Raw genomic sequence first — 17,196 nt, 5'->3', positions numbered from 1 at the left:
CGTGTGAGGATGTTACATTAGCAAGATATACTGCGTGGGGCCAGAGATAGCACCTACCTCTGTCAGTATGTAAGGGACTCGTGTGAGATCTATGACTCCTTTGGTCTTGGAATGACTTCCTGCTTTCCAGATCCTCAGCAGTTGAATGACTGTCTTCTGAATCTTGCTCTTAAAAAACAATAAAAAAAGATTTCAACTGTAGGCGAGCAGACAATATACATCTGACCTACATAAAATGACTAGGAGCCCCTGTACACCACAGTGCTCGTCTCTGGAATATAGCCAACGTCAGATTGATACAGCGGCTATTGTGGATTTTGTACCTCAACTAATATGCCGTCAAAAATTAGGATTTGTTTAAAAGCAAGCGATGACGCTTGTGTGAACAGAGCCTTATTGGCAGAAATGACGCTGCTTGGTGGAGATTAAACTAGGAAAGATTGTTATCAAATTATGAGAATTGTTTACATTGTTTTCGCAATATTATACTTTGACGACAAGAAACAATTCATTGTGACAAATATGCAACAATAGGCGACATCTGTAAGGGGAGTGATTACTTTTGCACAGCACGATAAATTGTATTTCGGGGCTGCTATAAAATTCTCCAATGTTCACTTCAATATTATTATGGAACTATTTTATGTGGAGCAATGCTAAGAAACGATATGTGATCTTCCTTATTTTACCACGTGCATTGCCAGTATAGGAAATTATTTGCCAATTGCCAGTTACGTGGTACAATGGAAGCAACCGTCCAGCAGGAAAATGTTTTAAACATGGACAAAACATGTCCCAACTGATGGGAATGTGGTTGTGTAATCACCATAGAGGCACAGATTACTGTCAAGAATGCCCTTTATTAATTGGCTAAGTGCATCTAAGACTTTGTTCACACAGTGCACTTTTGAGGTGGGTCTTTTTTTTAGCCAATACCAGGCTAGGATCCTATTGCTACTTCCCTGCTGGTTCCCTACAGGAATTCTAAGCATGGTACAGTCGCTGCTGACGGCAGCCTCCCAATGCACTGAAGTACATTGAAATCATTCTCAACTCTGCTTGATGCTCCTGCAGAACAAGGGCGGGTTCACACATGGCGGAATTCCACTTAAATTCCGCTGCGGACACTCCGCAGCGTTAATCCGCAGCGGAGCCGTTTCTCCATTGACTTTCACTTTAAATTAGCAGTGTTCGTTTACACGATGCGTACAATTCCGCTGCGGAGCATAGGCTGCGGAGCGGAATTTGGTGTCCGCAGCATGCTCTGTCTGTTGCGGAGCAGTGGCGGACTCATGGCGGAATTTCTCCATTGACTTCAATGGAGATTCAAAGTTCCGCAATGAAGTCCGCAGCTGTCATGCACATGTTATGTGTGCTGCGGATACGTCTTGCTTTTTTAACTTGACATTTCTTCATTCTGGCTGGACCTATGTATTTCTAGGTCTACAGCCAGACTGAGGAAGTCAATGGGGCTCCCGTAATGACGGGAGCGTTGCTAGGAGACGTCTGTAAATAGTCACTGTCCAGGGTGCTGAAAGAGTTAAGCGATCGGCAGTAACTGTTTCTGCACCCGGGACAGTGACTACCGATCCCAATATACATGTATCTGTAAAAAAACATATAAGTTCATACTTACCGAGAACTCCCTGCGTCTGTCTCCAGTCCGGCCTCCCAGGATGACGTTTCAGTGTAAGTGACGGCTGCAGCCAATCACAGGCAAAGCACAGGCTGCAGCGGTCACATGGACTGGCGCGTCATCCAGGGAGGTCGGGCTGGATGCCGAAAGAGGGACGCGTCACCAAGACAACGGCCGGTAAGTATGAAAATCGTTTCCTTTCACTAGGGAAAGTGCTGTCCCTTCTCTCTATCCTGCACTGATAGGGAGAAGGGAAGCACTTTTCCCGCAGTCTGCAGCAGCTAGTCCGCATCAATGTACTGCACATTTTGTGCAGATCCGCTGCAGAATCTGCAACGCAGATTCTGTGCGGCATCGATGCGGACAGTTGCGGAGGAATTCCGCCATGTGTGGTCATGCCCCAACAGGCCTGCTGATCATTATCAGATGACTCCTAATTTCTGGTAATAACAGCATTTCGTGGCATTGTTATTTATGTAATTCTCTAATATAACCTTTAAATGGACTCCAAAGCGACACAGCTTACTGCCGGCGTACACGTTGGTGCAGATCTAATATTACTGTCTTAAACTTAGCCTAAAACTAGACCAGGCAAGCAAAAGATGTGACAAATTTATCACAGTGGTGCACGCTGTATGACAAATTTGGCATCTTGACAGACATGTTAGACACTTTTCTCTTTCTTACGTCACGTCCTGACTTAATTTAGACCATTATTTTGCAACAAAATCACAATTTTGGTGCACTTTCGTTCCTTTAGGTCACGCCCCCTTTCACTAAACCACACCCCTTTTCTAGACATTTTTCTAACTGCAAAAAGTATCTAAAACACATAAGTCTAGTGCGGGGCATGTCATTGAGCTCGAATTCTGTCGCATTTAGTTTAGTAAATCGCTCCCGTTGTATTTATTAGACCATAACCATGTTTATCTGCAGCTCCGCTAATAATGGCTACCTCATCTATTCGCCAGTGACTACGTGACTATGATAAAGTACACAGAGAGGCCAAGATTAATAGCCAGGGAAGGTGGACACACATTATTCTCAACAGCAATGATTCTAAAGAACTAGGAAAAAGAAGTAAATCTCATCATACTGCCAATTCCTATTATTGAAAATGGTATGGCTCTTTGTACACTCTTTTCTGTGGATATCAGGAATAACCATGTTTCCAAAAATTTGGATGAATTTAGCAAATCAAGTTATTATTCTTACCATTTGGATCTGTGCTGCAAAGATAAGATGTTTGAGGTGGGGCATTCGCCTTCAGGGTCTGAGGAACATCTGCTATCTGCTTTGGGTAAACCTGCAGTACACAAAACGACAGATCATTGGAACACTTTTCTTACAGTTCAGTTTGTATCATTAATGGACAGTTGATCAGGAAGACTGTCCAGGAAACTGCAATTTACTAAAAGCCCACACCGTGATAGCAATGTAGAAACATCAGACACTATAACAAAGTCATCATATTACCTCTTCCCACTAACATGTATCATGGGACGTAAGAGGCCTGAGGATCTATTGTAGTTTGCCACTAGAGATGAACATTATAAGGACCAGTTCAGACAGTGGATGTCTCATAATGGTTACGACAGGTGACAAATTCTTCAGCACATTCTATGATCAGTGGAAATTCATTATAAGATTAGTAAAGCGATTCTATTCTATTCTATTAAATGAACTGCACCGATGAGCGGATCCCAAAGCTGTTCTATTTGAAATGAAATCTATCTATGACTTTGGTGTTAACTAGGACACAATGGGGGCCCATAGGAGCGAGGCAGGGGACACAAGCCTTCACTCATGTATCGAACGTGCAAATTGTCTGGAGCAGAGCCTGTACGACAAATCTAGCCTGTCAGACACATATCCAGATTTTCGGCAAACATAACTGGTAAAATGGGTTAATAAATATTATAATTACTTAGCGATGACGATTTTTTACGAAGTTATTGATTAGGAATTGGTAAAAAAAAAAGTATTAAGTAAAATGGACAGTTCATGCTCCATGTTTTCTTATGTAATTGCTCCGTTTCCTAGATCAGGAATAATACACGAGCCCCATTGTTGTCTTGTTGGGGTGACTTCCAGAGGTATATAGGAGCCGGTCTGGGGCTACTAGTAAGAGTTGCATTGCAGTCGTGTAAGATCTCTGAAAAAGACACCTCCACTTCTTGCATCTGACGAATATTTTCCGAACCCAGATCGCTAAGGTGGCTTCCACATTCTGTTAGTGATAGTAAGTGGGTATTATGTCGGGGTTCATATTAAGATATATCATAAAGTACTTTGTGTTGCCCATTCCCACTCAGCTTCAATTTCCATAAATGCCCCCAATTGACAGGAAGCTCCGGCACCGAGTCCATAAAAGGCTCACACCGCAGCTCTCCAGAATATCATGCACCTTTGTTAGATGATAACGCAGATGTAAATAATACAAGATCTTAAAGAGGACAAGCATTTTATTATATATAATTATCAGTGCTTCAGAGAAAATTGCCCACATTAGAAGAGGGCCGATATGCAGTCTCTTCAAAGGACTGCCCTAGAACGCTGCAGCCTCCGAGCATGAAAGGACTTTCTCTAATCAGGATAATGAACTCTATGTTAATGTGCTCACATGGAACCTTACAGGTGTTCTCAGTCTACAGGGGGGCACGGGCAACACAAAGCAGGATTAAACTCCTGGGGTCTCGCTGTGTATTTCCAAGGTAAATGTTATGGTCTGTAATTATCCCCTCTTCAGAACTGAACAGATACAATTACACACAAAACATCCGTGATGAAAAAGCAATAACTATTAATGCGAACTATATGATAGTATGATTAGGTTTGTAAATGACGAGACATAAGTGACATTTACATCTTCTCTGTCAGTCTTATGCCACATCAATTGTATAGGGGAAGGAGCACAATACTGTCATAAATTATACTTGGTAATTGCACGTAGCACATCATGTCTGGAAGCGGGTACCATTTATTCTAATACATTTAGTTTTCCACAATTTTATCTCTATATAAAGCTGTATCTGCACAATACCGGTATCTACTTGGGACCCATTACTAATGCTTTGTATATGTAACACATAAGAGAGGCTACCTCTAATTTCACCAATCCATGCTTGATGTAGTAATATATGTCTGACCACTATACACACCATCAGCTACATATAACAGCATTAGTCCTTAAAGACAGAACACTGCACCCTGCTGGTGGGTTATTTACCAATCACAGCACAAGAAATACAGCCACATATACCTGCATTACTGCTGAGAGAGAATACTGCACCCTACTGGTGGGTTATATACTAATCATGACTTGCTCAATACGAAAAGAATAAAGATGAATGCTCAGATATGAAATAGTACAACATTTATATTAGCATATTATACATGCAAAGATGTTTTTCTAAGATCAGAAAGTTTTAGTGATGATGATTGTGGCTGTAATGACTGGGAATAGTAACCAGGTCTGATAAATTCTCTATTCAGATTTTCATTGGTCCCAGTTAACCATATCACCAGAATTGACTCCCATATTATTGCTTCAACCTCCGCAGTTCAGTCTCCTTGTTCAAATGTCTCAGACAGAAGTGTAGGAACCAAGTGGCAACCATAACAAAGACATCTACAACCACAGAATCCCCCAGTGTAACTAGCCAGGCGATTAACTATAGGGGTGCAGAGGCTGTTATGGCTCCCAGGCCTAGGTGCCTAAAGGCGACAACAGCCCGTCTGCCACATCAGAGGACGGCAGTACTATAAATGGCATGTGAAGGTTGGGGGACCAGCCCAGACTGGCTAAACACTAAGGCTCAGTAGGTACACATTTATCTGTCCGGTGGCAGAGATCTTCAGGTCAGGATGGACAGGACTCCCTATGTGGGCATAATATAATAAGATTGTAGCACAGGGCCCTTGTATCACAGGAGCTCGTTTTATCACTTTGTGAGAGCTCTATAAGACAATCGTGAAAATATAGAAGCCACAACCATAAAGCCGGTCAAACACATAAGATAAATGTTAGCCGAACCCAGTCAATTTCAGCATAATCAGCCAACAAATTGATGTGTATGGGTCAAATCAACAGTTTTCCAACATCTGCCATCAGGATTTGTTGTGTTGGATGTTAGATGTTAGATTATTCCCATTCCCTATAGAAGTAAACATCATGCTCGGCCGATCCCTGTGCACATGTTTATAGCGGTGATGTTTGGCCAACATCTGTCTCCCATGTATGACCAGTGACCATGGAACTAACAACATGAACTTTACTTGTATGGGTAGCCATGACGGTGGGTTGCATGTAATACAGCCCATGCCCTATTAACAGCTTCTGATGCTTTCTCTATTGGGAGTAGAGGACTGATGAGGTATGTGACTGAGCACTGTCATGAATAATACACGTGTCAAACTGTATATGTGCTGTACTTGTATATGATGTTTTATTGTATGTGTGCTGTACTTGTATATGATGTTTTATTGTATGTGTGCTGTACTTGTATATGATGTGTGTAAGTTATGTGTGCTGTACTTATATATGATGTGTGTATGTTATGCGTGCTCTACTTATATATGATGTGTGCATGTTATGTGTGCTCTACTTATATATGATGTATGTGTGTATGTTATGTGTGCTCTACTTATATATGATGTATGTGTGTATGTTATGTGTGCTCTACATATATATGATGTATGTGTGTATGTTATGTGTGCTCTACTTATATATGATGTATATGTGTATGTTATGTGTGCTCTACATATATATGATGTATGTGTGTATGTTATGTGTGCTCTACTTATATATGATGTATGTGTGTATGTTATGTGTGCTCTACATATATATGATGTAAGTGTGTATGTTATGTGTGCTCTACTTATATATGATGTATATGTGTATGTTATGTGTGCTCTACATATATATGATGTATGTGTGTATGTCATGTGTGCTCTACATATATATGATGTATGTGTGTATGTTATGTGTGCTCTACATATATATGATGTATGTGTGTATGTTATGTGTGCTCTACTTATATATGATGTATGTGTGTATGTCATGTGTGCTCTACATATATATGATGTATGTGTGTATGTTATGTGTGCTCTACATATATATGATGTATGTGTGTATGTTATGTGTGCTCTACTTATATATGATGTATGTGTGTATGTCATGTGTGCTCTACATATATATGATGTATGTGTGTATGTTATGTGTGCTCTACTTATATATGATGTATGTGTGTATGTTATGTGTGCTCTACTTATATATGATGTATGTGTGTTTGTTATGTGTGCTCTACTTATATATGATGTATGTGTGTATGTTATGTGTGCTCTACTTGTATAATAAGGGCATTATCTGTGTTTGTTTGTTTGTTTGTTTGTTTGTTTGTTTGTTTGTTTGTGTGTTTGTTTGTGTGGGTGCATCTGTTTAAGATCTATTTGTATGTCACGTGTGCACATATTTTACATGTTTCATGCCCTACATGTATGTTCTATATGTATCTAAATGAATTTCTATGCGTTTTGCATGTTAATGATAACTTTACGCATAACATACATGTACACTACATGAATGTTATGTTTATAGTCTAAGTGCTCCACATGTATGTTTAGGTTCCATATACACTACATGTATATTATAAGTTGAGGTTATATGTGTATATTTTTCTTGTATGTTGTATTTGTAAAGTGTATATGCTTTACATTTATGTTCTATGCATGTATGTGCTCCACATGTATGTTCTACATGTATATTATGTTTTTTACATGTACGTTTTTGTGTATATTCTATGCGCTCTACATGTATGTCATATGTGATTGTATGTGTTTTGCATGTTTGCATTATGTGTATTCTATGTGCTCTAAATGTATGTTCCATGGCCCAGATTTACTAAGACTTGTGTTTCATACGCCAGTCCTAGATTGAAGCCCGCTGGAGTAAGATGCAACAAATATATTAAGAGACACAAAATAAAATCCACTCCTGCTGCGGGCTAGCATAGATCTCCTCTATAATTTAATCCTACTTCCACTAAACCCAACACATTTTTTTTTAAGTGGCAAGAGCGGCAAAAAAGGGGAAAACGTTTAACTTTTTATCAAAGAATAGGCGTGCGATTTTATTTCTTGATAAATTCACTTCATTGTGTATATTCTATGTGCTCTACATGTATATTCTATGTGCATACTCTTCATGTATATTTTGTGAATATTATAAGTGCTCTTTATATATGTTCTATATGTATATTCTATGTTCTCGGCATATATGTTCTATGCATATATTTTATATGTGCTCTACATATATGGTCTATGCATATATTTTATGTATGCTTTAGGCATATATTTTTTGTTCTACATGTTTAGTCTAGGTGTATATTCTATCTGCTCTACATGTATATTCTATGTGTATACATGTATATTTAGTGTATATTGTATGTGCTCTACATGTTTGTTCTATGCATATATTATATGTGCTCTACATGTAAGTTCTATGTGTAAACTCTATGTGCTCTACATGTATGTTCTATGTGTATATTCTATGTGCCCTACATGTTTGTTCTATGTGTATATTTTATGTGCTCTACAGGTATGCTTTATATTCTATGTGCTCTACATGTGTATATTATATGTGTTCTACATGTATGTTCTATATGTATATTCCATGAGCTCTACATGTATGTTCTATGTGCTCTACGTATATGCTCAACGTTCTATGTGTTCGACATGTATATTGTACATTCTATGCACTCTAAATGTTTATTCTATGTCCATTACATGTCTAGTCTATGTGTGTATTCGATGTGCTTTACATGTATTTTCTGTGTATATTCTATGTGCTCTACATGTATATTCTCTGTGTAAATTCAGTGTGCTCTACATGTATGTTCTATGTGTTTGTATATTATATGTGGTATATATGTATGTTCTATGTGTATATGCAGTGTGCTCTACATGTATGTTCTGTCTATGTATGCAGTGTGTTTACATGTATGTTTTATGTGTATATTCTATGTATTCTACATGTATGTTCTCTGTGTATTTTTAGTGTGCTCTACATGTATGTGCTATATTTGTATATATGTATGTTGTATGTGTATATGTATATGCAGTGTGCTCTAAATGTATGTTCTATGTATGCATGTATGCAGTGTGTTTCACATGTATGTTATATGTGTATGTTCTATGTGTATATTATATGTATTCTACATGTATGTTTTATGTGCTTGTATATTTTATGTGTTATAGATGTATGTTCTATGCATATATTTAACGTGCTCAACATGTATCTTCTATGTGTGTATGCAGTGGGCTCTTCGTCTATAGTCTTTGTGTGTATGCAGTGTGCTTTACATGTATGTTTTATGTGTATATGCTATGTGTTCTATTTAATGTGTTCTAAATGTATGTCATATGTGAATATTCTATGTGTTCTACTTGAATGTTCTATGTATATATTCAGTGTGCTCTACATGTATGCTCTATGTGTATTTTCCATGTGCTCTACATGTATGTTCTGTGTGTATATTCAGTGGGCTCTACATGTATGTTCTATCCATATACTCAGTGTACTCTACATGTATGTTCTATGTGCATATTCTCCATGCTCTACATGTTTGGTCTATGTGTGTATGCAGTGTGCTCTACCTGCAGGTTATTTGTGAATATAACATGTATGTTCTATATCTCTTATATATTCAGTGTACTCTACATGTATGTTCTATTTATATATTCTGTGTGTTCTACATGTATGTTCTATGTGTATATTCAGTGTACTCTACATGTATGTTTTATGTATCTATTCTGTGTGTTCTACATGTATGTTTTATGCATCTATTCAGTGTGCCCTACATGTATGTTCTATGTGTATAGTCTTTGTGCTCCACATGTATGTTCCATGTGTATATTCTATGTGATCTACATGTATGTTCTATGTGTATAGTCTATGTGCTCCACATGTATGTTCCATGTGTATATTCTATGTGATCTACATGTATGTTGATCATTCTTCTCCTGGTACCTGACCTCATAGCCGCCTGTGCTCCTCGGGCTGTCCCCAGGGCTGTTTTCTCTCCTGTCCTCAGTGTCCCGGGCTGATGCGGGGGAGGAGGCGCTGGAGCAAGGCCCCGGTACTACGCTCGGTCCTCTGTCCTCCTCGGGGAAGCGGCTGGATTCCACGTCTACATCGGGTTCGTCTGCGGTGTCGATTCCAGGGGAAACAGAGCGGTAACTGGACGTGTCGCTCAGTAAGTCCGGGGAGCTGTAGCCCGGCGGCCGGCTGGGCCCGTACACCTCCCGCCTACCGTATAACTTGGCCAGACTCTCGGCGGCCTTCACCACCGGCCTGAACGCCGAGATATAGCGGAGCTTTCTCGGCGTGAGCGGCTCTCCGGGCCTCCCTTCGTCCCCGGACCTCTCTTCCTCCCGGCTCGTGGGCTGCTCCTCCTGGGTCTCTCCACTGCTCTCTGGCTCTTCCGCCTCCCCCACGGTCTTACCAGTTGCCTGCTGCTGGGCCAATCCTGGGTAAGAGTGGACGGGCAACGCACCGGCTGCCGGCCAGAAGACTGGGAAGGGCGGGTATACCGAGTCTTTAGAGGCAGGGGTCGCCGGCCAGAAGACGCCAGGCAGTGTACCCTTGTCCCCCAGGCCGCCGTCATCCTTCTTGGCGCACAGACCGAAGGCTGGAAACCCATAGGGGGGCGGCGGGAAGAGCGGTGGCGTCATCTTGTGTAGCACCCCCGAGAAGCTCTTGCTGGGCACAGGGATGAGGGGGAAGCTGCGGGCCACCTGCTCTTCATCCCCCCGCAGACTCTTAGCCGGTGGTGGGGGCGGCGGAGGAAGCTCCAGGTGCTGGCGGGACACGCTGCTGGAGGAGGCCGGGGAGGAGAAGGCTCTCTTCCGGGTACCGCCATTGAACATGGCCTTGACGTCCTCCCAGGAGTGCGCCAGGTCGTCGGAGGCGGTGGGGTCGCTGAGCCGCAGATGCCGCCTCCAGCTGTTGAAGTTGGCGGCGTCGGGCTGCGTGTACTTAGAGTCCGGGGCGCGGTGCGAGTGGAAAATGAACTTGTTGGGGGAGAAGTAGAGGCCGCAGTAACCGCACTTGATGCACTTGGCCCGGGAGCTGTTGTACCGGGCGGGGATGAAGCTGCCCCGGCAGCCCCAGGCGCACTCATGCACCACATCGAAGGCGAAGTTCTCGGGCAGCTTCGGCGGACGGTGCTCCCCAAGGAACGACTTGCACAGGCGCTCCGCCTCCCTCTTAGTGATCATGCCGCAGCGGCGGGACGAGATGGGCATGGCCCCTGCCCGGCGCAGGATCTCCAGCTGGACCGGGGTGCACTGCACGCAGGTGATGCCCAGCGCCACCCGCCGGTTGTGGATCTCGTTGTAGCTGTAGCTCTTGAGCAGGGTGTTGGAGATCTGCGCCAGGCACAGGCGCTCCTGGCCGTCTATCACCAGGGACACAATGGGCACTCCGTATAGCGATGTCTCCCCCACCTGGTTGGGCTTCAGGTGCCCTGACGGGAAGGGCTGGCTGTCCTGGCTGGGGGGTTTAGTGCTGGGTGAGGATCCGGGCTCTCTCTGGGCGCTGATCCCCTCCATAGTGTCTCCCCTGCAAGATAAGACCGGGGTCATATTTGTTCATTTTGTTTTGCTTACATTATACGTTAAACATTCCAATCGGTCACAGGAATACTACATACATACGTATATTATATATGTGTGTGTATATGTATGTGTATATATATAATGACAGACACACCTATACATTATAATAACCAGACTCTTGTATTGAAGATGATAGATAAAATAGATAGATAGATAGATAGATAGATAGATAGATAGATAGATAGATAGATAGATAGATAGATGATAGATAGTCCAGAACTGTACATCTGTAATATATACAATACGCTGTAATAAATAATACACACGTCTATCTAATGTCACTATATATATATATATATATATATATATATATATATATATATATATATATATATACATATATATTTATTTTTTTATTTTTTATTTATTTATATAGTGACACATAGAACTATATATGAACATATATACATATATGTTAGTGTTACCATTATTTTAATTACTGTCCACCCCTTTCATATACATTATATATATATATATATATATATATATATATATCTGCCTGCAATTATGGGTACTGGGAGACCCTGTTGTGGGTGATGTTTCCTCTCTATTAGTAAATAATTCTCATAACTTCTCCCACATTGTAGCATTGGACTACATTGTATGAACGTTCTGAGCAGGGTTTGAAAGGAAAACAACGTGACCAATTGATAGGAAATCATTAGCTTGAGGGCTTGTACTATTATTAGTGATAGTTTATAATGACGATTAGTATTACTATCATTAGTACTATTATTATTATTATTATTATTATTATTACCACCACAACAGCAGGAGTGTTGTTTCATAGGGCAGATGATTTACTTTAGTGATATAATTTTCAGTGGAATTTAATATTTTCGCGTTGCAATAATCTACTGCCCTGTGCTATTATCTGTGCGGATCTGTCCACGATGTTCCCATATCCAGTGTTCACTAGTTTAAGATTGATAAATGAAATGAAAGATATAAATAGATAGATAGATAGATAGATAGATAGATAGATAGATAGATAGATAGATAGATAGATAGATAGATAGATAGATAGATAGATAGATGTTCCATGGAGTTGGGCTGAAACGTTGCATATGGGTGAATAAGGACCTTTACTTTTTCTTACTACATCTTTGAGGTGCTGCTTCATGCTTGCAATTTTCTTTTTTCTATTATTTTGGATCAGTCATCTTGGCGTCCAAAAGAAACAGCAAATAACAACCTGAGCTCTGTTATGTGTGTGTTTTGTGGATTATACATCCGATACTGTTCTCCTGTATAACATCACCTGATAGGAAGACACGTGTGATAATAACCGGTGCACTACATTATAGCCGGAGCCGTGTAAGGATCAGGCCCCACTCCCAAACCTAATAATAACGGAGGATTTATAGTCGCATTTTGTGTATAATGCAGAGAACAGTCTGGATGTATTATTATAAATAATAAATGACTGGAGGAGATAGTACAGACATGTGAGCAGCGTTATAATCACCACCTAATAATATACAGGATCTGTGGGACATTCCCATAGGAAATAGCACAAAAAAGATCCAAAAGTTAACTTGGAGCAGGTGTATATAGCTAAGGCTGGACAAGGGAGTCATACTTCCAGTAAAATTGTCAGTCCACCTTATGTGGTAGAGGATAACACTTTCACACCGTAGTATTTTGATCAGTATTTAGCATTAGTATTCATAAGCCAAAACAAGGAGTAGAAGCTAAACAGAGAAAAAGTATCATAAAGAGATTTGCACCTCTTCTATGTTTTGTACCTACTCCTGGTTTTGGCTTCCAAATACTGAAGCAAAATACTGACCTGAAAGTGGCCTAATGCCGAATCTTGCTCACACATCTGTAGAAACGGACCAATGTAGTGAGCCGGTGGCATCCTGAACTGATCACAACTATTGGAGAGAAAAATGGAGCTGTACACCGTATTTCCTCCACAATGGGACCGGTCTGCGTGTAACCGGCTGGGAAGGACAACCAGCGCTACAACTGCTGCAGTAGTACATATTTTTACAAAACCGATGTCCATAGAAAACTATCTGCCATGTCATTCGTTTTCTTACTATCTCTGTAAAAACGTGGAGAGAACTGAGCAGGTGGAACTGACATATGTGAACAATTCTAATAAGCCCATGTATGCCCAGTGTGAAAAGTTCCTGTTTGTTGGATGTATGTATATTGTAGCCGTATGCAATAATTTCATGTATGTTGTGTGTGTAATACATGCAAATGGTGTGTAAGCTCCTTGGTGTTGTGCAGTAACAATGTTTGTTGTGTGTATACTAGGAACTTGTATGTATTATAAGCTCCTATGTGTTGTGTGTAATACACTGCTTTATGTGCTTTCTACCTCACACCCTATGTGTGTGTATCTTGTGTATATATGTGTTGTGCATGCATTAAGATAATATAGTGTGTGTAATAAGCTCATGTATGATGTGTTTAATAAGCTGACATATCCCGCGTATGTAATAAGCACCTACAGCTTGTGTATATATAATAAGCTCACATATAAAATGATCATATATGGTGTGTGTATTTAAGCTCACGTATGTTTTGTATATTGTAAGGTGTTTTTTTTTTATATAATAATTTCTTGTATGTATTATCGGGTCGTATATGTATAAGTCCATGTATGTTGTGTGTAATATTAGCTCATGTATGCTGAATGTCATAAAGTTGTGTGCGGTTTTATCCTTATTTAGTTGGTCTTCTCAGAGCATTCTATGAATTCAGCTGGTTAGGCTCTGTTCACACTAGTGATATTAATGTCTTTGTTTTATTACAGTATTTTTCATTTTATGTTTTAAAAATGTAAATCATTTTTTTTAAAGACATTATTTATGTCTATGGATTTTTCGAACAGAAGCAAAATAACATCAATTTTGTATCAGTTCAAAGGATCCAAAAAACAGCATGCAACTTATTTAGGTCCTGTATATCAAACGAAATGTATATATATATATATATATATATATATATATATATACACACACACACACACACACACACACATGTATATATCCTGATATATATATATATATATATATATATATATATATACATCAGGATATATACATGTGTGTGTGTGTGTGTGTGTATATATATATATATATATATATATATATATATATACACACACACACACACACACACACACACACACACACACACATACATACATGTATATCTCATGACATGCATCCAATCAGTTTGGATCATCCGTACAAAAAAAAAAAATCGTGTGATTCTTATCCGGCTATGATACAGATTATGTACAAACTGCTAGTAACCTCTCCGATTACACAGGTTCATGAACACACAACAAGCCCTGACCCGCTCCCAACTCTATACCCTCCTGTTCCATTGTCTCCCAGTACTGAATACTGGGATCACTGCTCATTATTACAGATACTGTCTAGCTCCACATTGTCCTGTGCATCACACTAGCCAGTTCCACTTTTTCCTAGGACTAGCAGCCTCCTGTCTGTAATCCCTGTTTATTGTCTTTACCCAGCCCTGTGTAGGTGCAATGCCTGATAATTGACACACAGTACAAGCACGGGCTCTCCTCCCAGGAATATGTACGTGTCCTGTCCAGTCACACAACCCTATGACCTGACTGAATTATTCCTGCACCACTACAACACACAGCATCTGCTCCAACTGTCTCTACTACTCCAATGCCCCAAATCCATCTATCTATCTATCTAATATATCTATTATCTATCTAATATCTCTCTATCTTATCTTGCTTTTTATCCGTATAAGTGTGGATATTCTATATACATTTTGTGTGTGTTTTACATATAATACTGCTGTATTATTGTAAGTATTCGATATTATTCGTTCCATTATGTAGGGCTTTCTTTTTCAGTTTACAAGCAAATGAACTTAAGTAAATACATTTATTGGGCAGTACCATACATGTGACTATACCTGCATTAAGTGAAGCACATTGTGTGGATCTTTATTCTGTAAATATTTGTTCTCTCTCTCTCGCTCCTAATAATCCTGTTTGTGCTTTTACAAAATCCATCTCTTGGTCTTTGGGTAAAGTCTTGACATGGGATAATCCTGGAGCAGATTAGTTTATTTAAGAGTAGCAATTGTACAAGTCCTGCACACGGGAGCCACGGAAAGCGGCTTATCCTAATGAGATCAACTAATGAAGGGGATTGCATTGTAATTACACAGAATAAGAAGATGGGGAATCCTCTCTACCCTGCCAGGAGTGATATTGGGGGGCAAAATCACCAACAAATTGATACATTCATTCAAAATAAATTGATTGATCTCTGCACCTGGCTATAATGCTGTTATTACACCTTATGAATGTAAGATACAATGATAGATAGATAGATAGATAGATAGATAGATAGATAGATAGATAGATAGATAGATAGATAGATAGATAGATAGATAGATAGATACATAGATAGATAGATAGATAGATAGATAGATAGATAGATAGATAGATAGATAGATAGATAGATAGATAGATAGATAGATAGATAGATAGATGTGTGTTGAGCATTGAGTTACTTACCCTCGTGTACTGTGGGTTGCTGCTATCTCCTCCAGTTTAGAAGCTTGCTCTTGTACTGTACCCTACTTATGGGCTCAGAGGGTGGTAGGACATGGAGACTGAGGCAGGCACCATGGGCTTGGGGTCCACACAAGCACTGAGTATGCGGCTGATCTGAGCGCTCCCAATGATCCAGTGACAGCTACAATAATAGGGAGGCGACTCCACTTAGCACTGACATGTTCCCATTAACCCTTTGTGTGCCTCGCAGCACTGGCTGGTGGGCTCCTTTCTCCTAGAGAGTGAGATGTGCAGAAGATACGAGAGGTAAATGGGGGGATTACTCTTCACCTGTGAGTGTTTATTATTATTACTACTAGCAGATACCACCCTCATCCTCCTCCTCCCCTCCTCTTCCCACCTTCCTCTCTGTTCTGTATGTGTGTGTGGGGGGGGGGGGGGCCTTTAAATCTGATGTGTGAGAAAAGTGTAATCATGAAGAAGATAATTATTACTAATTAATTGCTGGATAAACATAAGAGGATTCGATCCATTTCCCAGGATCTCTCCCAGACTTTAGCAGTAAGGGAAATGAGTTTCATATTTAAGAGTGACAGCTAGAAAGTGGAGCCTGGTGGCACATTGTAACAGAAGTACAACTATAATGCATTTATATACTCTCTGCATCTTGTACTGGCGACAAAAGTGCTATACTGCGGGTCAGCTATTTGGAGCTGCAATATCCAAGTCCCAGTGCACTTGTAAAATACTCACTGCATCTTATATCTATGTCCCGAACAAAAACCTTCATGTTTAGTGCATGCAGAATCCTACACGCATAATTTCCTACCCTTACAAGTTGTGTTTGCTGGATTTATACAATTGTCTAATGGATGCTACAGTAATCTCATGTATAACCAGTCATACAATACTCCAGAGAGTAGGGTGTGCTCCATCTAGAATAAAGCCGGCAACGTTTGCAAAGTAGGAGTCTATATGTATATACAACATAGAAATATTAAATTTTATTATCATACTCTATCTAATATATAGATCTACCATAGCTATTTATTTATGTATCTATCTATCTATCTATCTATCTATCTATCTATCTATCTATCTATCTATCTATCTATCTATCTATCTATCTATCTATCTATCTATCTATCTATCTATCTATCTATCTATCTATCTCATATCTCTATTTATCTGTCCGTCTGTTTATCTGTCTATGTCATTTCTGTCTGCCTATATATTTAATTTTTGGGCTAAAAAGAAATAAATAAAAAAAATTATATATATATATATATATATATATATATATATATATCTCACCCTATATATGTAGAGTATTTATGTGTATCGTTGT

At 39.7% G+C, this 17,196-nt stretch overlaps 1 protein-coding gene across 1 annotated transcript in view; it reads right to left on the bottom strand.

The window, feature by feature from the left end:
• Positions 1 to 16,018, bottom strand: part of SKOR1 (SKI family transcriptional corepressor 1) — a 30,361-nt gene extending 14,343 nt beyond the window's left edge. Inside the window, exons 1-4 of the mRNA XM_075855298.1 lie at positions 15,849 to 16,018; positions 9,671 to 11,258; positions 2,852 to 2,942; positions 58 to 168 (exon numbers count right to left, since the gene is read on the bottom strand). Of these exons, the coding sequence (XP_075711413.1) occupies positions 58 to 168; positions 2,852 to 2,942; positions 9,671 to 11,248 (1,780 nt within the window). The 5' untranslated portion in view covers positions 11,249 to 11,258; positions 15,849 to 16,018. The remainder of the gene's footprint in view (positions 1 to 57; positions 169 to 2,851; positions 2,943 to 9,670; positions 11,259 to 15,848) is intronic.
• Positions 16,019 to 17,196: the final 1,178 nt, after the last annotated feature.

This window comes from Rhinoderma darwinii, chromosome 3 (genome assembly GCF_050947455.1).
Source record: "Rhinoderma darwinii isolate aRhiDar2 chromosome 3, aRhiDar2.hap1, whole genome shotgun sequence".
NCBI lineage: Eukaryota > Metazoa > Chordata > Amphibia > Anura > Rhinodermatidae > Rhinoderma > Rhinoderma darwinii.
This window is presented reverse-complemented; position numbering and strand designations above follow the sequence as displayed.